The sequence below is a fragment of the Rhipicephalus sanguineus genome, chromosome 3 (assembly GCF_013339695.2).
Source record: "Rhipicephalus sanguineus isolate Rsan-2018 chromosome 3, BIME_Rsan_1.4, whole genome shotgun sequence".
Lineage (NCBI taxonomy): Eukaryota > Metazoa > Arthropoda > Arachnida > Ixodida > Ixodidae > Rhipicephalus > Rhipicephalus sanguineus.
The window spans coordinates 206,494,493-206,521,411 of NC_051178.1; the positions used below are offsets into that span (position 1 = coordinate 206,494,493).

Here is a 26,919-nt window from a genome sequence, read left to right on the forward strand (position 1 = left end):
TACATTCCACAAAAGAAGATGTCATTTCCACTGCATTAAAAAAATGTTTGGCTCTTCCCATTTGAAACGATGTGGTATGCGAGATTTGTTGCAACAGTGTATCGTTTGTGCCGAAGTCCGGCGCCTCTGCAGCTTGAAAGAATCGCACCTGCTTTGATGCGGATTTGCGCTCTGAAGGTGAGCACAATCACATGTGTAAATAGGGTCATTACCTTATTGACTCATTCCCTCCTTGCACAGCTATCACATTTGTCAAGTCACATAACACATTCTGTAGAATTTTACCATTGCAAATTTTTTGGATGATATGAAAAATGGTCCTGTTCTTTATAAAATTCAATCAATACAAATGACATTTTTTCATTTGTCAAATACGACTCAGAAACTTAGAGCAGTGTTTGTTTGTTCTCCTTCCTTACAAGTGTATGTAGATGTCAGGCCTTTGGTATCTCCTTTGATGGTAAAGGTAGCCTTGTGTATGTAGTAGACTCTCGTTAAACGGAACCTGTAAGGACCTGGAAAATGCGTTCCGTTTAACAGGAGTGCGGAGTCCAAGTATGAAACCAATAATATTAGGGGCAGTTGCTCCGTTTAAGCAGTAGTTCCATTAAAAGATTTCTGTTTACTGAGAGTCTACTGTATGTATCAGGGGTCTCAAACTCACCTCAGCTAGCGCAAAATTTAGTCCCACAAGGGCCGGGAAAGACAAGATGCTGGGAGAGGGGAGGTGGGGGTGAAGGGAGTTTAAAGAAAATGTCACCTAATGTTGCCATTTGAAAGAACGCCTTTCCCATCTCCTATCTCTGGGTCATCTCTGAAGGGTATTTGACATCAGGTTTCGAAAAACATAGATACTGATTTCCACAATGACTAAAATCGGAGCGCTGATTCTCAAATATATAGTTTTCGTTCCATGGTGATGTTTCAACTCATTTACTGCATGGGTGCCTCACACACACAAAAAAATGCTTGAGACCAGTCCCATCTCTGTAGCTTACCTGAACAAAGCCCTACTAATTGCAATAGGTGAGAAAATAATGGTACTATTTAGCAAAGTCACAAAACTTTATTCCGTGTGGAGCCGCGGGCCGCTAGCAAAAGGTTCGCGGGCCACGTTTGAGACCCCTGGTATATATGATTAAGAAATTAATTCTAATTGAAGTTGTGCACATTTCTTTCCTTTAAAAATATGTGTAAAGTAAATTCTTGATCGCTATACTAGTCGGACGCATGCTTGTCCATATGGCATTAAAAAGTTAAAACAAAATCAGTGAATGAGGCAAAATAAAGGCCCCTTAACACTTCATCAAATATAGAAAAAGAATAAGATCGTTTACGTGCTGGCCAAGAATCTCAACGAGCATGTCATTCACTTTTTTTTATGTGCACTTGATGTCTTCATTCTTAATCCTTTTTGTCTAATGTTGCTCTTGTTTAATTTTCACAACTTGGCCAATTTTGCCTGTACTTTGATTACAGCTTTGAGACAGACCTCGGCAATATCTCCAGATTTATTTTGCGCGTGGTATTGAACGTATCATAAACCAACCTCCACTCCTTGCCCCTTTTATTTCCCCTTAACTAAGTCGGTGCCTTAAACCATTCCAGCACGTATGCTTTTCGGCTTACTTTTCTATTTTTGCGCCCCCACATCCCACCCTAAACCCCTCTCTATCACTTGCTGACCTCAACCATCGTTTCTTGACTCGGTGCCTCCCAAAACTTTTCTTTGCATGCCTTCACGTTGGTTGGCGCAGCCGTTCTGTAATGCCCAAGTATACGCCTCTGGTAAGCTGTCATCATCATCAAGCCACCAGGGATCCCTGCTCTGTCCCTTACTCCTTCTTTTTCCTTCATCAAGCCACCACACTGTGCAGAGTTCTTCAATCATGCTAGTAACTGCGAAACACTCTGCTTTGAGATGCAGTCGTCTTCTTTAAAGAACTTGATAGGGGTAACGTGGGTACACACTTACTATAGGCAAAAGAAAATGCTGCCGTTTATCATATTGTCAAGACATTACATGGCAGTGAATGCTACTTCGTTGTCACTGGCAAGCATACAATATGCTTGGTGGAATGTCCTGCTGCTGGCCTATAAAAGAACAGCCTACCAAGGTTTGGCTTGTTTCACATACAGCGTGGTTTTAGAGCTCTGCCTTTCTGCTGAAGGGCTTTTGTGCCACCTTACCAGTTGCATTGGGCACATGCCTACGGAAGAGCAGAGAACATTGACATCTTTGCTGCGGACATATCGTGAAACTTTTACCAGGTTGGTCATGCTGTTAGAGTGCTTAAGATGTTAGCAAAGGCAGCTTGTACAGAACAGACACAGTCCTCTGGAGCAGATTTCACCAGCGCAAGCAGAGACTCGCTGCATTAGTAAAGAAAAGAGGGCAAATATAACATGGCATTACCTCAATTAAAGCTTGTATGCGAGTTATCACTTTCTCAAAAGCCTGTGGGGCCTTTAAAATTGTAATAAACAAAATCAAAGAGGTATGGATCCTTGAAACACTGCTTTATTTGTCCAGCTGTGTCTTGAATTACACTTTGTCCACTGGTCGGTCATGGCAACATGGTGCTCCCGATTTCATCTCATTTTAATGATACTGCAAGTCAAGGCTTACCAGAAGCTGCATAGGCATGCGTCATCTCGCTGAACGAGCTTTAATTGTTACAGGTATTCAGACTCAATGAGAGCATGATAAACACATATCTTCGCAACTGGTAAGGACAAACCCTTCAGCATCTGGCTCGTGGTGGTTGTTTTTCTACGGCTCACGGGAACCACTTATGGCGACTGACATCCATGGGGACATACTGTTCACGGATTATTTTATTGTGCCTGTAGTTCCGTGAAGACAACAGTTGGAATGACTCCCGGAATTAATAAATGTTGTTGCTGGGGTCACCAATTCGCTGTTCAGAGACGTTAAGTTAAAAGGAAGTCAAAAGGCATTTTGTTGCTCATGTTGTTGTTGTGTCAGGAGAAACGCATTCTTTTCTTCTTTTTGCTAGTACACTGTAGCAGATTTACTGTTTGGCATGCCTGATGGCCACCTTCTGTAAAGCTTTGCCTAAGGCTAGGTACTTTTGTACCTGCATCTTTTCCAACTTAAACCTGCAGGCTGGTGTTCTTTCCCATTTCTTTGTCTTTTTTTTGCGTGTACAGAATGTTCTTGTGCATATAGTCAAGGCGTCGTTGAATACATGGTGCACATTTCTGTTATCATTGTGGTCCATTGCTTGAGAGCATGAGCGGCCATTCTAACAGCACCCTTTAATAGTGTGCTGTTAAAGCTGCTTTTCTTTTTCTTGTGCCCCAAATATCTTGCTTATATCAAACTCTGTGTACTCTCAGAAGCCGTACAGTACCCCCCCACCTATTTTCCTTCTCGAGGCCGTTCCCTAATTTAATGGTCCGTCGGTATCATCTCTTTTTCTTCCTTTTTTTTTTTGATACAGTCTTGTCATCATTTCAGCGTGTAGTTGATGTGTCGCCAGAGGTGCTTCCCGAAAGCCCATCGACCCTTTTCCAAATTGTTGGTCCAGCTTTCCGGCAAAATGTACAACGACCCAATTTTACAGATCAGGAAGGTGGTAAGCTGGGCTAGTTGGTATATATTCATTGTAATAAACAGCGTGAAAAAACTAGAGACAAAAGACAACAACACGGGACGAGCACTCGTTCTGTGCTGTTTATTACTATGTTTACAGATCAGGTTATAGTTCATGTGTGTCATCATCATGCGCTATGAAATAGGGTATATCAATACTATTACGCTGACATCACGTACAGTAGTCAAAGGCTTGCTAATGTTATCAGCCCTTTGCCTTCATCTGGACATGAACAGTGCTATCATTCAACGAGACAATCAAAAAGAAATGAAAAAAACCTTGGGTGGAAGAAGCGAACGCAACATTTAGGAAAAGGGTCTGTTATTCTGCATTGATGCTCTTATGGTGCTTTGGCACCGGCCATGCATGAGCTGCCTTTGCATGTGCGCTTGCATGTTTTCCTTCGTTCACTTCGTTGGCTGTAGTGGCTTGGCTGCTGTGACCGGTATTGCATGCCTCAAGATCACACACTGCATCCGAGCATCATGATAAAGTTGTGCATTGCACAGTGCTCACTGTGGCAGATGTTGGAAAACTGCACACGAACTGTGGCCTGCTCATCGTCGTGTAACAGCAGTCTTTGTCGGTGCACTTTGTGTTGTGTGTCGAGTTTGTCTGTGATTTTTGTCCTCGTGTACCATAGTGTTAGTGATCGTAGGATGAAGAAGTCTGTGCATTTAAAATAAGGCCAATTAAGCTCCCTTTATAACGCACAGGACGGTTGCCGAGGAGCCGCAGCAGTTTGTTGTGAAAGACAAAATCCTGGCTTCTGTTGTGTCGCATTCCAATGGGCATGGAATTTGAAAGCGCTTTAGGGCTGAGATATTTTGGTGCTCTTTAAGGAATCAGAAGTAATCTGAAGTAATGGAGCCTCTCTTCAATAGCCTAAACTTAAATCTTGTAATAATTGTTTTGTTTACCCATCCTTTTCTCTTTTTGCACGCCGCCGTTATAAGAAAAAGTGAATGATAAAGGTTGCTAAATGCATCTTTACCTGTATCTGCTGTGGCTGTAGCTGTTTAGCTGTAGCTAAAAACTAAGTCTAAATAAGCATGATCATAAGCACAAGTATGGAAACGAAATTATGACTAGGTAGCGGGTTCGATTTCTGGCCATGGCAGCTGCATTTCGATGGGATTGAAGTGCATGGACACCAATTTTAACGCGATAGCGTTAAAGAGCTCGTATCGCAGAAATTCCACCGTCGGCGTCGGCTCCGTTGGTTGTGAGCGAAAATCATCTTCTTCGTGACCGAAAAATCGAAAAAGCTGCAAATAAAATAAATAATAAAAATGTTGGGTCCGAGTGAGAATCGAACCCAAGCCGTCTGCGTGGCAAGCAGGTGTTCTACCACACAGCCACGCCTCTGCTTGGAGCTGCACTGAAAGTAACTTTCATGCTTCACAAAAATACACGTCTGTATACAGGTGTCACAGTACGAGATGTAATATCGCAGTAATATTGCGTGGCACAAGCGTACATTGCCATCGGGCGTCACACCATGTCAATATCATAACGACTTGGTGGTTTAAAGAAAGCGACCCAGTACAAAAGGCACACACATTACTGCGCGTATTCCCTTAAGACCACGTAGTGGCTGCATCGCAACTTCGAAAAGGTTTCTCGCGCATAATTTCTCCTGGTTTAAAGCATGCTACCCATTACATAAGGCACACACCTTACTTCGCGCATTCTGTTAAACACTCGTAGTGGTCGAAGTACACACTAGGGGCAGGATATCGCTATCGCGTTCAACTCTTTAAGGCGAAGCTTAAGCGTCCCCCAATTTTTGGTCCACGTTAAGGGGTACTGACACGAAAATTTTCAGTTGTCGTTTTTTGCATCAAATGAAAGACCAAGCCTCAAGAGCCTAGAAAATGTACTGCTAAGCATGAGTGCACCCTGAAAAAGTAATTACAGTATGTTTTTAAAAGCTAGTTTCCGTTCTTACTATACCCTGACGTCACAAGCAGTCATGAGTTTCTTATCACGTGCTCGCGCAAAATATTGTGACGTTTCGATGGCTGCTCCACATCATGGCTCCGTTGGTGATGCACAAGGAGCCATTTTAGAAGTTTTGGTACCTGATGTCATCACAACTAGCCAGACTGCTGCGTGAAGTCACCTGAATTAGTACTGTAGCCTGACGTCAAGCTAGTGTCGATGTTGGTAGGTGCGCCATGGGAAAATTGGCTTTAATATCAAAATATCTTTTCCGCATTTCCTGAGCTGATGCCTGCTCAGAGCCGACTCTGTATACAGGAGATTTGTATGGGAGCCACAGAGTTAATTCACTGTTAAAAAATGGTGTCAGTGCCCCTCTATAGACCTCCATGTGCTCAAAGATAATCCAGAGTCCTCCCACTACAGCGTGCTTCATAATTATATTGTGGTTCTGGTACATAAAACCCCATAATTAGCAAGTTATGCCTGGGAAGCAAATGTATTGTGTGTAATAATGAACTTTGTTCTCAAGCTCTCAACGTGTGCCTATTTACTTTGCCACAGATTGCATCACTGCATAGGAAACGTGAATGCTAGTAAAGCCGTATTTTTGTAACATACTTTGTTATTTTCCACATTACAGATGCGTAAATAAGTTAGCACTTGCCACACAGATTCTGGAGGTATTACTATAGTGCTTTTCATTTTTGTATAAGACGTTTTCGCTTGTCACCTATAGTGAGTAGGGTTAGACTTCAAAAATAACTTAAGATATGTGAGTTACCACTGCGTAATATGGTCAGATGATATGAAACCCCTTGATAAGCGATATGAAGCCACTTAGCATATTTCCAAGTTCTTGAGCACCCAGGTGTTGTTCAGCCCTCTGACTCGGGGAACTGTGAGTTGTGACTATGCCTGCTTGATGTGTTTGCTCTGTACTCAAATTTAGTTTTCTTACGCAACTGTCCAAAATGCGTGTGTGATACTCAACTGACAAGCACTTTAATTTAAGCGTGTCTTCTGATGTATAAGAATGAAACGTTATTGTCCTTCAAGCACATAATGTTATAATTTCAGAAGTTTTATTTGATTTCAGCAGGTTTTCTGGGGAGGTCTCATCAAGGCACAAATGTCTTAACATGTAGCAGTAACATGTATCATGATTATGAAGTGGCGCAACGAAAGGACACGTAGCAGAGATGAAGAAGATGACACGAAGACAAGCGTCTGTGTTATGTGTCCTTTCGTTGTGCCGCTTCGTAATCATGATCCCCTACCAACTCGTCCAATTATCAGTGCTACTGAACAGTAACATGTAGCAATTAGTAATGTAGTGAGTTGCCAGTTGTCTAGACAGAATAAGTAAACATGTGGACAGTTGCCTGCATAAAAAATAACCTGTCATGTGTTTCATGATGGCTTCAGTCCAAGGCAGATACGCACTGCTGTGAAGCATATGCTATAAATGACAGTGAAGGGAAGCCATAGTTTTCCAAATATAGAAAGGCATTATTTAATACACAAAAAGCAATTGGGGAATGAAAGCTGGAACCCGGACTAATCCTATTGCTGCTCATTCGGTGCCCTGGGGATCCTGTGCTCTCCTGAGGCTTCTGTGTGCCGATATTTGTGCATTCTGAAATATCGCACTCCATTACATATCTGTTTTGCGGTGAAGCTTACCAAAGCAAATTTGTCAATATGGAATGCATATAAAGCCCTTGTTGCACATGTGTTATTGAGCATCTCTATACTATCCTTTCCCCACACCAACACCATTTTCTGTAGTGTAGCATAGTGTAGTTGCTATAGTGTAGTGTAGCTTCGTAGTTTGCTCTTGTCAATAGAACTGGTAGCATCTGCAGGATGGAAGCTTGCTCCCGCTCTGCCCGCTATTTCGCTTGACTGCAGGTTGTTTGCTGGTAGCTGTGTGCAGTTTTTGTAACTACGCATCATTGCCCATTGTTCCTACTTCTGGAACAAGTGCCTTGTGTGCCTTTAGGTGTGCATCTAGTATTTCCCTCATCAGTCAAGTCTACAATTGGCACACTGAGCTGTCCTATTGTTCCTCTGACTTACACGAGCTTGGCTCAAGCACTGTTATTTGTGAGTGACTCATCATTTAGAACTCCTATACATATGCCTTAAACAGGTGATGTCATCATTTGCCTTAATCACCTAAGAGCCGGCATACTCTTGTGAAGCATTTTTTTTTTCATAGTGATGCCATCATAACCGAACAAATGCATTCCCCCGTGAACCTAGTCATTAAATATAATACATAATTGTACATCAGTCTTTAATTCCAAAACTTCTTAACCGCAGTTGTTATGCCATTATGACACCAATTGTATTTAGTTTCAGGCACTCTATAGCCAGCCTATTACAAGATGTGCTTTTATCAGAGAAGCCTCACAGATATACATGTGGTGTGTTTACCCTAAAAGTGTAGTGGATCACTCCTGTTGTAATTCAGCTTTTCTTTCTTATTTTCACATATTTTTCTCTGTTTCGTGGCATACGCGTCTTGGAAAGGAGCAGAATACTAGCTTTAGCATTTCGGGTTGGTTGTAAGAAAGGAACTCTATGCATGCATTACTTTAGATTCTGCTGGCCCATTTCTTTCATACACCTAATGGTCTGTGCTTGGCTGCTCAGGGATCTGCCGACTCCAACTACAGCCAGCCATCGTCCGACCTCTCGCTCGACGAAACTCGCGAAAAGCAACGTGCTGACAGAGAGAACAAGGCATTGGCACAGCTGCGGGCGGCAAGGGTGAGTTGTCCTGTCCTCACTTTTCATGTTTAGTATACAGGTGTATGCATTTATTGTCATCATGCTAGATGGTGTACGCAGTTGAATATAGCATGCCATGTGCAAAGCAACCCATTGGAAGTGGCGATGACCAAGTTCATACAGCATGTGGAGGTAGTCGTTTACTCTGAAAGGAAAGAAACCAGAATTAACATAATTTATAATGTGTAAGCATCTGATTTCCATATTTCTATATCAGCATTTGAACAAGGGCGAGCTAATGTCATATTTATGTGTGTGTGTTAAAGATGAATTTACAAATGCATGTGGAATGGGCAAGGTGGGTAACCGCGCCCTAACCATACTCGCAATGCCAGTAGGTGTGCATTGCATGTATACATGCACAACATTGAAGAACTTGGTTCGCAGGGCCTCTCTTTGAACAGAAGTTTAACTGAAAATTCAGAGCTGCAGAAGTTGAAAGTTAGGCTCAAGTAGAGAGACATGGCAATCCCATGATATCTTGAGGTAATGAGTCCTAAGATGGTGTCAGCACGATCACATGTGAAAGCATTCTCAAAGTAATTTCGACATCACCTTCTGGTTGGTAGTGCGAGCTGATCCTGAAGTTGTCCAATATGCTGTCACAGGGCAGATGCTCAGGTCCTCTTAGGGTTTGATGTTAGTGTCTTGCCAAAAAGATGTAGTAGGGGATCTCCAAAGCGGTGGCATGAAGAGGAAAAGCATGATTAAATTTACATAACAAAGCCATCTTGCCAGATGGGCTCTGAGAAGGGGGAGGGACAATTACGCAGGAAGTGCAAGAAGTTATATAAGTTGACAATAGAATAAAATTACACACTAACTTGTCTCCTAGAATATAATGCTTCTGTAAAATTATTTAAGAAAGCTCACTTAAACATACTAGGTTCCAACAAGTGTGTTAAATGTTGTCTTAATTTTTTACCCTTGTAAGCTGCATTGGAAGAAGCATGAGTCACACTTGCATTCTTTGCTGTAGCGATGCACTGGCTCTTCGAGCTCATTCTTTTAGTGTATTTGCATATTAAGCTTCACTCATTTCATTGTGGGTAAATGCAAAATGATGGAGATGCCATGTTTCGGTGTTGCTTCACTGCCCTGTCCACTTGATGCGATAAAAAAGTTGGAGAAGCACAAGAGTAATGGAAAAATCATTTCAAGGCCAAATTCTGGCATACCTGTGATCAAATGGGCAGTGGCCTGCTATGGCTGCTGCATTGCAAGAACCCGTCTTGCCTTCTCTCCCACATTTGTTTATTTCAGTACACATCGCTCTTACTTTCATTGCAGGTGGTGTATGAGCAATTAAGATCAGTTGGCCTCTTCAAAAAATTAGTCTGATTTGTACACTTTCTAATTCCTTCACAGATGTTGCTTGCACTGAACATCTGCAAACAATCATAAAAATATATTTGTATTCTTTTGCAAAGTATGAGTAAACCCATTTGGAAGTCCTTTATTTCTCAAAATAATATGTTTGAGAGCTTTTATTTTTTTGTGAAAGTATGGTTATGGAATCAATATTTATTACACAAAGAGATTTATGTGTAAGTTAACCAAAATTCTTACTGCATCCCCTTGAACTAAATGGCTTTGCTGAATATTGAGCTGTTATTCTGCAAGGCCAGGAAAATGGGCAGTCTCTTTGTTTCTGTTGTCATTTGTTAGAGCAATCTGCCTGTGCCATATTTGAAACATCATTTTGTTATCGGTGTTCTTGTTGTGATGATTATGCACGTTGGCTCCTAGATGCTTTCTCTTTCTAGCGTTGTGCAGTGCTTGTATGCCTTTTCTTTTTGTCATTGTGTTGTACTGATGCAGTTGCTTTTGTCATTTCTGTTGCTTCAGGAGAAAGTGGTAGCATTTACGGTGAGAACTAACATGGCATATGATGGAAGTTTGGACGATGATTCACCTGTCCATGGCTATGCTATCTCGTTTGGAGTCAGAGACTACCTTCAGATCCTGGAGGTGAGCCTGCATTCTTTTTCCCAGCTCTCATTTATTCAGGCTTGTTACCGTGAACAGCAGTTGCACATTACGTTTCACAATTTTTGCAAGCTGGGCCAATTGATAGCTTTTGACATCTTTATGCAGTTTCGGCCCTAAATTTTGTTCTGTATCAGTTGGTACATGCCTACTGTTGATTCTTCACTCAACAGCCATGAGAATGCCAATGCAGGTCAATAAAAGAAAGAACATTTTTGCCGTATTAACATAGGATCTTTCTTCAACTGCTGTTGAGCTGATCAATTGTTGCGTGATAACCACAACATAATGTTTTGCACCAAGCGAAACCATGGCAGTAAAGAATAAAGCCAGGTGCAGTTGTGGAATATTCATGACGTGTGTGTAAATAAGCTTTTGATAGCATCATTTTAGCTCCTTCCTTGCTTAATGTATGAGGTGAGTGTCTGAGTTGCCTTAAGCATCTTGACTGCGGACCCGAAAGTCGCAAACTCGAATCCCAGCCACGGTGGCCGCATTTCGATGTAGGTGAAAATGCGTGAGGCCGTGTACTACATTTAGGTGCACGTTAAAGAACCCAGGGGGTCGAAATTTTCGGAGTCCTCTACTATGGCGTCTCTCATAATCATATCTTGGTTTTGGGACGTTAAACTCCAAAAGTTATTATTTAAGCAGCTTCATAATGGTATCACTTGCTCAAGTGAGGCTGCATCACAGGAGCATCAGATTGTGTCTTCATCAGTCTACCTTGTCTAAGCAATTTGGCCTGGTTTCTGTTGTAACACAATGGATATTTTTCCGTAGAGTTACTTAATTGATTTTATGCACTAATATCTTTTTCTTTTGCTAATTCTGTCATGGGGGATGTAGGTTAGATGCAAAGCCAAGTGATTAAAAAATGTATGCGAGATTTCATATTAGCATTGCTACTTACAATGAAGTAAAGAAAAAAAAAACCTGAAGTTCATCAGTGCTTTCTCATTCAGAAGTTAGAACGTAAGAGTGTAAATACAAGGTAAATGCATGGTTGTGACATTGCATATTGTAACTATGTCTTGTCATAAGCAGCATAAGCATGTTCATGCATTGAGCTCTCACAGTGCAATGAAATAAATGCAATAGCTCTGATACAGGCATTGCTATTGTGGCAAGTTACTCTTTAGTTATGGGTGCTCAATTCTCACATTTTCATATTGAGTGTGTACAAATTATAGGTTAATAATAATAATAATAATTATTGATATTTTGGGCATAGTCATAAATAAAGATATTGAAGATTCTAAATGATAGGTATCATTCTTTTATCTTTCTTTCAAAACACTTGTAAAATTTGTGGCTTTGATGTTCTGGCTGAATTAAGTGAAGATGTTATCTACATAATGTCGAATTGGTTGAAGTTGACTGCATGCATTTATGGCCTGGTTACAAGTAAATATTAAACGTCCCAAAGCAATATTATTGAATATAATATGAACTAATAGGGAGACCTTAGTCTTAAAAAAACTTACTGATGACCTTCTTAATACGTACTTATTAGGCTTGAAAGTTGGGTGAATTGGTATTGGTCCATCTTCGTCAGCACCACTTCTGACAGGACCGTTACTGACTTGCCTAATTTATAATTCTAATAAGTTTGATTTTGTACAAGGGGCTCTTACCTACAGCATTCTTCTTGTGTTCTTTTGCTTATCCCTCTCAAAAGTGGTGCTGATGGAATCTCTGCACACTGACATAATAAGAGCAAATGTGCGCATACTAAATTGAAGAAAGAAAAACAAAAAACAGGGCACTTATTTACTGCTACAAAAGCATATCGATCTTTTTTTTTTTAATTGTTAGTAGTATTTGTGCTCCCTCTACATATTTGCTTCTGTATGATTGTACATGTATTCTAAAGTTGACTTCTTATGGCAAGCTGTAAGATGCATTCTTGCGAGCTTTTAGCTTTGCTGTGCTGCTCATATTGGCATTTATTAGTTTGTAGTTGACCAACACTGCAATTTAACAACTTAAGAAGTCCGGAGAGTCCTCCGCCCAGATGACCAAAGCGCAGCAGCCGATCAACTCCGCGACTAAAGAAATAGTCCTGCTCATGCACTCGACAGTGTTCTCCAAAGGCAGGGTTAACACTGTTCTGCTCATGACGTCAGTCTGGGAGCGTATACCCATTGGGGAGGCGTGTGTGCATCCGCCTTGAGGAGGAAATGCCTCGGACTTTTAAAGTTGTATCCAACTATACTAAGCTTCAAATTGACAGTGGTCAGCTGTAGTTTGCATTTGGGAACTTCCAAACGCTGTGTTTGATTTGCATGTATAGTGGGGATCTGAATTGATGAAGGTGCAAAAGACATGATAGTAGCCTCGTATTACCATCTGTGTGAGAGTGCCCCATGTTAATTGGTTCTCCCATTGTGCATACAGAAATTCAACAATGACTGGTGGGGGGCCGTCTCATGAAAGGGGCTGTGACATGGGCTTCATTCCTAGTCCAGCCAAACTGGAAACCTAATTTACAGCAAACACAAACCGTAGCAGTAAATTACATTCAAGGTAAGTGTGACATGTGTGCCTTTTATCCGTTCGTTGCATTTCACTGGTGTCCTAGAGCAGCTCAAACTTATAATGTGCAGTCCCTTGGAATGTTAATGTGCTACGTCATCAGAATATTGTTCTGTGTAGCTTAACACACGATAGCTAGGTGTCTAGAGCAGCTCAAACTTATAATGTGCAGTCCCTTGGAATGTTAATGTGCTACGTCATCAGAATATTGTTCTGGTGTAGCTTAACACACGATAGTTTAGCAAATGCTATTTAATGTTGGGAATAGTAAAACTTATAAATAGATGTGGAGATTCATACTTTGTAACAGTTCATTTTCCCCCTTCTTTGCCTTTGTAATTAGTCCGCATGAAGCTACAACACATTTGTTGAAGAAATTATCCCCTTGATGGGGGCAGGTATAAGACAGAAATATGCTAAAAGGACCTTGTGAAATACGATTGAAAATCCCTAGGGAACAGCAAAGGCTAGAAAACCATTTATAGTACATACCCCTATATTCAATCTCACAAGTTAGCTGCAGTGCTGTGGAGGCTAGAAGGCTGCTTAGCCAACAGGAGGGGTGAAAATCCCTTAAGTGTATTCACCCATGCCACATAGCATGCTTATCTGCGCGCATGCATTGGTGGGTCAACCGAGCAGACCAGATGGCAGTGCCGGGCAAACAAAAAAAAAAAGAAACCAGCGCGGCACCTCTTCAAGTGGGTGCCTTCCACCTCGAATTATCATGTCATTGCTGTGCGCTGTGTGGCCTGCAACTTCCAAAGCGACACTTGTATTTACTATATATTTCCGTCCTGACACTGTCCACTAGAATGTAATTGTGACTATTCGCACTTTTTCCAAGGCTTAGCAGGTGTGGCTAAACAAACAGCTGATCTCAACAAATAAGGATAGAGCATACCTTATGCTTTGTCCTCAGTGTAAGGTAACACAAAGCGATAGCCGATTTCACTGTTTACTTATTGCTGTCAGGACATTTGCAAAGTAGCATGCGCAAGTTCGGATCGAAGTGGGTGGTCGCGTCTGCATAAGTGCTGCCATGTTGCATCATAGCCGCAATAACTGATGGTTACCAATACTAGCAAGGGGTGTTCAAGTGAAAAGGTACGAAACAACACTATGGGTTGTAAATGAAGACTTTATTCAAAGTATACACTATTGCCTGATCTCAACGATCCCATTGATGAACAAGCCGAAGGATTCCTTGTTCCTAGAATTCCCGTGGCCGTGACGAGACCCAGTCCTTCACGGCATCCTTGAGTTCGTCGTCCTAGTTCAAGTGCTTCCCTTTCAGGTGTTTTTTCAGGGTACCAAACACATGGAAATTGCAGGCTATGATTGGTGGCTGGTTTAACACCTTCCGCTGTCAGAAATCGGATAACACCCCGCTACTCCTCAATCTTTGAATTTTACAATGTGAACGCCATACTGTCTTCACACACACTGCCGCGTCAATTGGACGACGCTCTTTATAAGAGCCTCTGCTCTCTACTGTGCATGCAGGCACCCCCGCATGCTCCGATCCACGGCAGACTCTCCAATCGCATCCCTAGACGTGTCGCTATATTTTCCCATAGCGACATAGGCATCTATGTTAACGGTCATGTTGTTACGACGTTTCGTACCCTTTTCATTTGACACCCTTTGTATAATTATAGGCATACAACGTCCATGCAAAGTGGGATTAACATATCTCAAATTGCTGTGATGTGGCACTTGCCAAGCAAATGCAAATGTCTCAACTCGGGCAATTATACAAGGCAATTACGCTGCTCTTACTGGTACTTACCTATGGAGCAGAAACCTGGAGACTTACAAAGAGGGTTCAACTTAAATTGAGGACAACGCAGCGAGCGATGGAAAGGAAAATGATAGGTGTAACCTTAAGAGACAGGAAGGAGAGCGAGTGGGTCAGGGAAACAAACGGGGGGTAAGGATCATAGTTGAAATCAAGAAGAATGGATACGAGCCGGGCACGCATAGCCTGTCGGCAGGATAACCGGTAGTCATTTAGGGTAACTGACTGTATTCCAAGAGATGGCAAACGCGTGAGGGGGGAGACAGAAAATTAGGTGGGTAGATGAGATTAAGAGTTTGTAAGTATAACGTGGCAGCAGAAAGCACAGGACCGGTTGATTGGCGGAACATGGGAGAGGCCTTTGCCCTGCAGTGGGCGTAGACAGGCTGATGATGATGATGATGATGATGACGTATAGAATTATGCTTTGCTGTGCAAGCATGTGGCTTTCTTACACTTGTAGCTTCCACACTGCTGCAAATGGTTTGCAAGATGGAGTGTAGTCTCATTGGCTCTATTATGCACCACAGTTATGTTTCTTTTGAACCGCTACTCAGTTGATAGTTAAAGTTTCAGTTTTAGTTTATTATACATTCATCATACAAGAATTATTCACATGTAGTATGAAGATGAGGTATTGGTAACACTTGAATTGCAGCATAATTAGTTTTTTAGGTAACTGCATGCTTCCTCAGTTTCTGCATGTGCCAGTACAGAATAATATTCAGCACATATTTATGTAACTTCTTTGAACTTTCCTTAAGCATTGAATGTTGCGACTTGCTGCAGTAAGTTCTTAAAGTGATTTATTAAAGTTGTATAGCATAGGGACCACCTGTTCCTTGCTAACTGCCTTTTCTATGCAATACTTAGAGCTCTTCGTAGTAGCGGCACATAAGTATAAATTCGGTCGTAACTTCGTTTCATACTGAGGGGAGAATATACTATATTCTTTGTTCATTTCTTGGGCTTGATTACAGGGGTTCGACGCCTACCTACCCTGGTAAGTCTGAGAAAATATTCAGTTTTTTCCTACCTAGTTTTAGAGGTGTCAAGATATTTCCTGAATAAAACAACAACAACACCAACAAAAAAAACACATAACAAGTGGGAGAAGCAGAAAGGACATTACGAATGCTGACTATAATCTCTTCTGCTGCATTGCAAACTTTCAGATGACATTTGCCGTTGTTGCTTTTTCCGCTTTTTGTTAGTGTATACAATTCTTTTCTTGCTTTTGCATGTTGTCATTTATCTATGCACATTCCCTACTACAGTAAAAGCTAATTATTCGACCCCCGTTAATTCGGAAAATGGAATAATTCAAACATGTTCTCTGGTCTCGGTCAGCAGATGTGTTGGTTTAATGGCATCAAACTCTCGTTAGTTCGTCATATTTGGCCACAACCGGTTAATTTAGACAATCCGCCGGAGCACACCGAGCACAAACACTGCAAGCGTGCGATGCAAGGGAGTGAAACAGAGTTCGCGAACAACTGAAACGGCCGCGGGTTTTCACAAAGGTGTGGTCGCCATCCACGATTTTACCACAATTGCATTGTTGGCGAGCAACACTGCAGCGGCAGCATCAAACTTGCTTCATTCTCGATTTTACTCGGCGCATGTAGGCCGGGCACATACCTTCGGAACTGCGTGGGTGCTATTATCGTGTTTTTAGCGACCCCGATTTTACCCACAGTGGATGCGGCCCTGTCGCAGTGTCGTAATGTGCATGTCTCAAAACTCAAACATGGTGGAAGCTGTTGACGATCAAGAGCTTCAGCTGCGGTCCACATGCTGGCATAAAACTTGCTTGCTACATTGTCATGGACGAACTATCACTTTCAGGCCATTTTCCTGGCGACAAAATTATTGTCACATGCATGTGGTGGTGTTATTCGTGGCGGTACGTAATAAGAGACTGGTTCAGAGCACGTATCAGCTTAAAGGGGCCCTGCAACACTTTTTCAGCACGGTCAGAAAACACTGCCGATCGGTAGTCGAGACTCCTGAGAACATGTGAGCCAAACATAATAGCGCAGTACGCGGCCTGGGATTTAGAATAAATTCGCAAAGTCAGCTAAAAGCGCTTCCTCTTCTCTCGAAAAAAAAATGATGCTTACGGAATCACAGGCAGGTTCCACGCCATTGGCTGATTTGAACATGTGCGCTCGGTAGTTACTGCGGCTGCCGCGAAAGGCCACCACTCCCATGCGCGATTGCACTGAAAGTACGCTATGCGTTCAAAGAAAAAAAAGAAGATGTGCTCAAGGTCGGGAGGTGTGAGTGACGTACCTTCTTCCCCCGTGCCATCCCCCCTGCTTAGCTTCCAGCGCTTTCGCCTGGGCGAGAGAAGAGAGAAAGCAGTTACAGTGTGCGACAAATCTTTGTAACTCCGCTCGTACTGGATGGATTCTAAAAATTTTTGCGGCGTTCGATTCGTGAGGCAATAAGTTCCTTTAGTGAAGCCATTCCATGGCTACTTGGAAAAGTGTTGCAGGGCCCCTTTAACAAACGGGGGTCTTGAGCCGTGGTCACATTGTAAACAAAGTTGCGAATGACGAAGATTGCCACTTTCACACTGGTCTTAAGCAAAATAAGTACTGGATTTATGTATTCATCAAAACATGAAAATGCATTGATAGACACGTCTTTATTGTTTTCTTGATACTTTAGATAATTCGGCATTCAGTTAATTCAGACACTTTCTCCGTCCCGTGAAATCCGAATTAACAAGCTTTTACTGTATGTGATAAGACCTGTAATTTAGCTTCAGTGCACTTTCAGCATACAAAACTATTAACATGCCAGTCATTTTGTGCCATTATTCTGAAAATTTATTTTATTTTTCTGCTTTGATTTTTTTTGCATAATGCACTTAGCAAAATGAGAGCAACTGCATTTCGAAGCAGTTGCAGGAGGGAGTGAAATGCTGCTAGTGTTTTCATTTCAGTTTGTATAAGTACTTAAATACAAGCAGATGGTGTATGTGCATGTGTGTGCATGTGTGTGCATGTGTGTGCATGTGTGTGCATGTGTGTGCATGTGTGTGTGTCACTGCCGTGGTATCCCAAGTAATTGAAATTGGCTGTTTCTAATTTACAAGCTAAAAAAATTGTCAAGGTTTTTAGTTGCCAGTGCTGTAATATCCATGTGTTAGATGTGTGAAATAATATGCATAAGCATGTTGTCATTACAAAATGGACTGTGCAATCATTATACTTATTCTTGTCTTGTAATAACATTATAGTCTATTTTAGATTCTATATGTATTCCTGCTTATTACCCTGTATATTCATTTTAAATGCGAAGCATTTCTTAGCAAACTTCTGGGGCTTTGAGCGTATCTATCTATATCTGTCTATCTAGCCGCCTACGACTTTGCTCTCCTGGCCATTTTGTTAATGGGATGTATACCAAAATTGGTATAGCAAAACATGACTGTATGATGAACATGACAGGTCATAACATGAAAATCATGACATGCTTCTCATGTACAGCATGATTTACATGCCACGGTCATGGTGCGCTCGCGGCCGTTTCGCTATCTTGATATACAGCAAATTGACATTGTGTGACGCGACTGTATGACGAACATAAATGACATGTGATAACATGAAAATCATGACATGTGTGTCATGTGGGGCATGATTTACATGCGATGCTCATGGTTCGCTCGCGGCCGTTTCGCCAACTTGATATACACCAAATTGGTCTTGCGGGACGTGACTGTATGAGGAACATAAATGACAGGTCCTAACATGCCGATCATGACATTCATGTCATGTATGGTATGATTTACGTGACACTGTCTTGTTGCCCTTCCTGCGGTTTTGTTAAATGGTTATACATAAAATTGGAAATTGGTATGGCATGACATGAGTGCGTGACGAACATAAATGACAGGTCATGCATTGTATATACCAGAATATACATTTAATTAGCATGGTATATACCAGATTGTACATGCATGCTTGCATGCATGACGAACATGCGATATATAGTGCACTAGATGTCATGACATGGATGACTTCATTTGGCTCAAATACAAACAAGGTGATGTATGCAGCTCTTTGCTGGCTGCTTCACATTACATCGATTCCTACAGTGCGTGGGATCTGCCAGATTTTAAAAAAATTTATTTGAAGATTTGGTATTTTCAAACACACCTACCCGTTTGTTTTGGAATTACTTGCCCCTGAAATGGTTAAATTCCATGGAGACTAAGAAAAGATTTCACTTCATTACAAAGAAAATGGTTTTGTGCTGTGACTTATTAATGAAATGATGTAATCAACTTCACTGTAAAAATGTGACATGTAGTGTTTTGTTGTCACTCCACTCGCATATATTTTTTCAATACTATTCTTGCTCAAACACAGATCAGAACGGTTTGGAGAGCAATGTAGGGAGAGCGACAGTCCCGGCAACACGAAGCTTGGACGGGGAGTGATCACCACCCTCCCTGCCAAGGAAAAACGGAAACCATTCTTTAAAAAGGTGAGAAATTTCTGCAAAACTGTTTACCTTCGTATTGTCAGATAAAATAAAACAGCTTTTTAAGTAGCTGAATTTCATTGCCCTCCAGTATAACAGTGTCCTTCTTAGCCCAGGCATAGCAATGGCAAGTAAAAAAGGCAGCTATTATGGTAAAGCCTAAACATATACTGTTTGTTTGTTCAATAATAAATTGGGAGAATAAATTGCTATAACATCTAATCATGATAGAGAACACTCGTCACCTTTTTTTTTTCCCATACAAGTCCCACTTTGCTTCAGCAAGCTATTGCATTGAGTTTTGTTGCCGTGCTTTTCGCAGCCATTGCTTCGACACCTTGTGGTTGCATTCATTCTGAAACAATGCCTCTCGAATTTTCTTGCAGACGGAAAGCTTAAGTCCGTACGACGTAGTGCCTTCAGTGAGACCAGTGTCCTGGTGGGGCCCTCTCTCAAGGGTTACGAGGTGACAGACATGATGCAGAAGGCTTTGTTCGATTTTCTCAAGCACCGCTTCGAAGGCAGGTCAGTGGAATGCTCATTGCTCTCTCCCAAACAGGAGCCTCGAGTCTTTAACCATCTGTGGTGACACTGCCCTATTATCATTATTTCATGAATTGGTTGCACTTATGGTTCGCCTTCTGTTAATTTGAAACCCGCTAATAGATCATGCATATTGCACAACGTCAGCTTTGTTCACTCTTACGGAAGTGCTGCTGCATTTAGCTCAACACTACCGTGAGCCATCCAATTATGAAATGGCCTTCCAGATTATTTAGCATCTCAGAATAATGGCACTTAATGTCTTGATTGCATGAACGACTTTTTATGAAGACAAGGTCAATATTTTGTTCTTTTCTTTTTTCCCTCTGAAGTAGTACTGCTGTAATCTTCATAATAGTGCAGGCTTATTTCGCAGTTATCTTTGTCATCGGTGATGCATTGTTCAAACTTTTTTTTTCTTTATCTCATTGCTATACTGTGTTTATTGCAAGCATAGCTTCTGATCATTGCTGTTGTGTATCTTTTACCACGTTTGTTTCCCGTCTTTCTTTTTTGAGTTTGTCTAAATGTACAGTGCTCAGAATGAAATAAGACATCGAAACTTCAAGTATAAGAAGGGTACACAATTTCTCACAATAACAATGATGTGTTGCTTAGCCCTAAATTGTTGCATTTCAATCTGTGAGCACTTTACACTTTCATGACATGCTTGTTTCACACCGTTCAAAGTATGCTTATGGTGTGCTCACAGTACTAATGTTACTGTATTTTCTTGTAGTGTTATTGCATTTAATTTTAATTTCTGCTTCTACCATGATTTTGCTTCACAATACAACATTTTATTGTGTAACATATAAATGTAGGTTGTTTCTAAGTACACAATTGGAGGTCCTAAATAACAACTGTTGGGTGACCTCCTTACAGGACTTAAACGGGGGTTATTAAAGTTGCAGCAAACAATAGCTTTGTTAAATATTATACAATTGCTAGATCATTAGCAGTAATGGGTAAGAATGAAAAGAAAACACAGATAACTCTCAGAAATTTAAAAGAGGATAAATAACATGTAAATCTAGCAGTGTGGACAAGTATCCTTTGTAGGGCAAAATTTTTTTGTAGTTAAGAGAAGAATGTTTGGGACTTGAGACTTGAGAGCAATACAGGGGAACAATCAACGCCATTTTTAAAACATGATTTCTGCATGCTTTCATTGTAACTTTCATGAAAATTATTATTCTGAGTCATCCGCTTATTCTAATCTCTGTGAAATTAGCTTGCTGCATGATTTAAAAGTGTACAACTCTATTGTTGACTTTTTGTGCTACCTGTACGAAGGCTAACCATAAGTCTCTAGGTACAGCTGTTAATGAAATATGTTGTGAGCTTCATCACATTAGGACAAGTCCCTTTAAATAACTGAAAGCATCAAGTTAGAATCAACATATACCGTTTGTTACAAATGAGTGTTGGTTTTTCATGTTTGTCTCTTGGCACCAAAGCATTTGTCATGCAGTATAGCAGAGATGCTTTTCCATTATTACAGAATCATAATAACCCGAGTGACTGCTGACATATCATTGGCAAAGCGCTCTGCCGTCAACAACGCCGGCAAACGTGCGCTTATGGAACGCTCAAACAGCCAGCCGAACAAGCTGCCTAGGTGAGCTCCATGTTTTGCACCAGCACATATCATATTAGCTTCACTTTTTGTACATTTTCAAGCCTTGTTCTGTGGCCAGGAATTTTGGGGTGCATGAACTCTATAGAGTTGAAACAAACATTAGTAACTTATGTTGATAAAAGAACCATCAGAAATCTTTATCCAGGCTAGATTGTACTACACTGTCTTAAGAATGCAAAAGGAGCTTTGGGTCGTTATTACTTACATGGGGAAACCTTTTAGCCCAAAATTATTATGGGATAATTTCATTCTTTAGCAAGTGAGTCTTTATGTGATGACAAATTGTTTAACTTGTTCATTTGTCCAAATGTCAGCTTTAGTGACATTCCTATTCAACAATATCTCATCACTTTAAACTGCGATCTTCTCCTGCGAACTTCTGTCTTGTCTTTATCTATGTGGGCTAATTTGCATATACTTGCTGGTCACTTTGGGCGGTACTGTAGGCTAGAAAGTGCTGTCCAAGATGCAGTCTAGCTGGATATCATGCCTTAATTCTTAGTTATAAAAATGCAGTGCTAAAAAGAGTGAGATGAATGTGGCAACCAAGGGCTTACTGAAAACTGAAAGTTTATTGAAAAAACATGCTATGTACAGCATAGAAAAGCTTAGATGACCATGTAATGAAACCATACAACCTACAGTGAGACAGCTATTTCAGGTTGCCTTCAAGGTAATCTATATCTGCTTGGGGCAGTGCTACTGAAGGTTGTGCTATGCATTTATCACTTGCTTTTGGATGAAGATAGCTCCTGCTTTTTCACGTGCCGTCTTGTCTTGCATCAGCGCCTTAGCTTTGGGTAGTAGCGGAGTGCAAGTGCACTCATGGCAATGACAGCAAACTGCAAAATGGCTGCCCCTTCAGTGAAACTCTGTGATTCATAAGGTGCTTATTAAGGCAACGGCCAGTTGCCGTATCTAGCACCCTCTGTTGGTGAGGGGAACTTCATAGACTATGCACACTGTTTCCAGGCATAGATATCTTATCTCGACACTTACATCGCATGTATGCCATGGTTGTGCACTGCCATCGACACTTCTTCCCACAACAGCACATATTCTGCCGAGCTTTTTGCTAGCTGAGAATACAATGTTAACGCTGTGCTTGGCACCTACCTTTTTAAACCAGTGTGAAGCGCCATGCAAGTATGTACTTCCATACACTACAACATCCTGACGCACAGCTGCCTACGGAAGGGAAAATTGTATGTCCACCCATTGTAGCACATATAGTTACAAGAAAATCCCGACAGATTTCTCAAAGTAAAGCCTCCTTCATAACCCTTCCTCTACCTTGCAGGATTCCACAGAACTGATTTGCCACAGCTAGCTATAATATAATTGCTCTGTCATCTTTTCCTTTTTTGTGTGCAATGAGATAGTTCAGACATACTTTCACTGGGCATGTACAATTAATGATTTGAGATATATATGTATTTGACAGTGGTAAAAATAATGGATTGGTTCTCTATTTTAATGCACTTGCTGCAGGAATCCTTTCTTGAAGCCCACGTTGCTGTGCTGCTAGATTTTGTGCTAGTTTTATGCATTAACGGACTGACACATGCTCAAATCTTAAGTTTGTTTCTAGACTGCTGAAATTTTGTCATGCTGTTGGTGACTGACCACAACAAATAAAAATATTTAAAAATCAGTGGCCCAGGCTGCACCGACTGCCCTAACAGTGCTTAACTCTGCGTTTGTTCTGGATGACACATTTCAACATAATCGGCGTAAACACAATGACCCGGTCAAAAACATTCAAGAAAACAGATGGCATACACTAAAGTCCGACAGTGATGATTTGCAACAGTTATTATATATTTGACATTTCAACATGTATATGTGTGTCACAGAGAGTATAAATCTAGAATTATAACATGTAAATACACCAACTCCATCTCTTTTCCACATCAAACACTATATGGTACGGCATTGTTCTTTCATTACTCAAGTGCGTATCTAAGAAGCAACCAAACACTGCTCTTTGTTAACTAATATTGGCAAAGATACAAGAAATGGTCATTTCTATTAAGTAGCCGTATCATTATATTGAGCCACGTGCATCGAGAATGACTTCTATCATGAACCTGTTTAGGGATGGGGCGAATCGGTACATTTGAGGTTCGAAAGCGAAATCCGAAGCGAATAGTGATTGGGCGAATAATTTTGAATCGAATAGTCGAATAGTAGCGCCACATATTATTAAGAAAAATGAGCATTTTCGTTATGACCCGTGCACAATATTTTTAAGAATTCGAACTAGGTAATGAGTGGGAATGTCACTTTTTGGTTTGAAATGAAGTGAGAGAAACCTATAGTATGGAAAGGAAACGGTTTGAATAGCAGTTAGGGTGCAAGTTATAAGTGGTACAATACGTTACAATTTAAAAATTACTTTACTTAGTGCCTATAAGCCCATATAACATGCTTTTAAACTAAAAAAAAAGAAACGTGTACATTTAACCTTGAAGTGTGGCTTCGCGGCAGTGCAGATTCCCCCCCCCCTCCCTGGAAGGGTGGTTTCACGGCACAGCAACCCGACGCTGCAGTGAAACCACCTTTACAGGGGTTACGTGCGGTCAAACACACATATTTGTTCATTTCGAATACTTCGAAATTTCGAATAATATAAATTCGTATCGAAGCGAATTCGAATACTTTAATATTCGTTCGAATATTCGAAACGCCCAATATTCGCCCATCCCTAAAACTGGTTTTATGTTGCCAGTATTTTACAAATTGTCATAATTCTGTGGCACAAGCTGCAACCATGCCTGTCCACAAACAGAGTTTGATGTCGTGTCTTTGTTTCTTTTGTCTTTCCACAGCGGAGGTGCAGCAAGAAATTGAACGAATATTCGAGCTGGCACGGACGCTGCAACTGGTTGTCCTTGATTGTGATACCATTAACCACCCCTCACAGTTGGCCCAAAACGTCACTAGCACCTATCATCGTGTATGTAAAAATATCTTCACCGAAGGTGAGTCACCGTCCTTTTTTCAATTTCTCTCATTGATGGAGTATCGCTTGCAGGTTATGTTCAGCTCCCTGTTATCTCTTATAAATGCCAAAAGTGGCAGCTAAGCATGCTTCTTACTCATCGCATCACTACATGGCAGCGTTTTTTGCCAGCATTTACTGTGGTGCATGGTTGTTGCTCACAGCATCTGCAAGTGCCCAGATGGAGCCATGTTTAACACAGTTTTCATTGGCCTTACCGGCAATATCCACCCTGTTTTCAATGGGGTGAAGCATAAAATTTGTGATTTGTGCATATTTTAGTTTCCGCTTTAAATAAATGGCAATGTTTCACTCATTTTGGGATAACTATAAATCCTATAATTGAAGTGGTAATTTATGTTTATGAGGACCTTAAGCTAACATTAAATTATTGTGCGTATCTGAATTCTCAAACATGTCTGAGATGTGCTTGTGATCATGCTCCCATACAGGTCCTTCAACGCCTTATCAAATCTAGAGGCAAATCACAGAGCCGGAATCTCAACGTACAGATGGTGGCTGCGGAAAAATTGGCACAGTGTCCACCTGTGAGTTTGTGTTAGCATTGTTTGTGCGCATTCATCTCTCTTTATTTTTGTTTGCTGGCATTTCATGTTGGTCAGACTATTAGAAAGGGTAGAATGGGTTTTTTTAAGCGCTGTGAAATCTTCTGCATGAAGTCTAGGTGTATAACGAACGATCCTGCACTTTTAGATTATATCCATTATGCTGTGCAATGGCATTCCTTTCAATTCACCTGTCATTCTCCATTCAATTTGATATATAACACACACAACTGCATATGTGGTGTTGAAAGACCTAAGATCTCAATTTCTCAAATACAAAGTACAGTAGAATGTGTTTGATGCCGCATTTGTATTTATTATTTAATCAGTCCATTTTAAATACCTGGCCCCAATGTTCTCAAGAACGGGCTTTACACAAGAGGGGGAGTGAGAAACTACAGAAAAAAAAAATAGTAAATAGTGTGGAGCAGAGATCAGCAACGATCACTGCGAGTCTTTATTATCTTTATTAAAGTCAAAATTCTAACTGCATTTTTAAAGGTATCTGGGCTGTACAAGAGGTGGGAAGCCTTTTCACAGCCTGATGGATGTCTGTCAAGGACATCTCAAAGATATTTATTCATGAAAATTGATGGGAAGTTTCTAGTTCTTGCCACCAAGGAAAGATATGCAATGTGTTCATTTGGATACTTTTAATGTTGCTGACTCAGGATTGTAATAAAAGAACATATGCTACATATCTAAGCATGATTAAATGCACACTACTTAAAGGATTCCACTTCAGGTTTCTCCACGAGAGACCTCTGGTGCTTGTACTACACATTGCTCCCCAGGAGTATCAGAAAACTGTACAGGCTACAGTTCTAGATGAGACCTTTTTTTTGTGATACCTTGTCCTTAACAAGGAAACCTAACTTCTGCCATCATTTTCATTTAGTCTATATATCAATAATATTAATTTTCTGGCTGTGCAGTAAGCTTAATAAGGTGATACACCCAGACTGGTTTTGGATGTTACAAGGTAAGTGCGCTAACTGCTAGGCATTCGATAACTGAGGGTCTGTACTAAAACAGTCATATACTACTGCATAGAAAGGATCATCATAATGGAAGGAAACAATAACAGCAGAGTGTGCGGCATCATCTAAGGTTGAGCTCGATATGAGCTGCAACACAGTACTTATGGTCAGAAGGACTTCAAGTCTGCATGGTGACACCGACAAATCTCAAATTTGGTCACAAAATCTGCTAATCAAAACTGCATTTAGATCAGCACTTTTTCTTAAGTTGGCACAGCCGTGTAGTGGTAGTGCCATATCGACTACAGACAATGTGTCAGACCAAAAATATCAAGAACTCGGATGCAAGAAGCAGGAGTTCGTGTTTGATGCTGTGATTGTCTTTTATTGAACCGTGTAGTGAATGCAACTGTACCTATTGCACCGTCTGATGGCTATGGACGACTGCAGCATGTTCACAGTTTGTGGCTATGTGTCCAGCTGCATTCTATCATAGGAGGTCAGGGCTCCTTTTGAATTGAACCATTGTTGCCCCTCATCAAACACCTTGCAACAAGTACAACTCGGATCCTGTCCTTGAAACAATGCCGTCCTTCCTAGAAGTTTGACCAGTGATTCCTTTCGGATGTGCAGGAGATGTTTGATGTGATTCTGGATGAGAACCAGCTGGAGGAGGCGTGTGAACACCTGGCCGAGTTTCTGGAAACTTACTGGCGGGCTGCCCATGACAACCTGCCTGAGAACTATGCCCAGCTCATCCTTAACACCCCCTGTGCGGGCATGCTGCCAGATCTCAACCAGGAGTCCCTCGCTAGCCACCGCACCACTCACCCCAAGAGCATCGAGGCTGAGAGGGTGTGTGTTTGCATGCATTTGGTTGCTCATGTGCATGGCACAGGCCTGAGGTGATTGCTGTTAGCATTTACAGTCGACGTCCGATTTCCCGGACCCTCAAGGGACCGCGAAAACGTCCGGAAAATCGGGCAGTCCGGAAAA

General features: G+C 41.2%; 1 protein-coding gene across 10 annotated transcripts in view; it reads left to right on the top strand.

Annotated features, from left to right (window-relative positions):
* The window catches only part of LOC119388159 (voltage-dependent L-type calcium channel subunit beta-1), a 189,975-nt gene that overhangs the window by 56,959 nt on the left and 106,097 nt on the right, over positions 1–26,919 (top strand). For 3 of the 10 annotated variants that reach the window (XM_049413832.1, XM_049413835.1, XM_049413839.1), the window contains 2 exons: positions 8,226–8,342; positions 10,212–10,334. The exons of 3 other annotated variants lie outside the window; for them this stretch is intronic. In XM_049413832.1, coding sequence (XP_049269789.1) covers positions 8,226–8,342; positions 10,212–10,334 — 240 coding nt within the window. Of the gene's footprint in view, positions 1–1,757; positions 1,789–8,225; positions 8,343–10,211; positions 10,335–26,919 lie in introns of all 10 variants that reach the window. 4 more of the 10 variants (XM_049413836.1, XM_049413838.1, XM_049413841.1 and 1 more) reach the window with 3 other exon arrangements.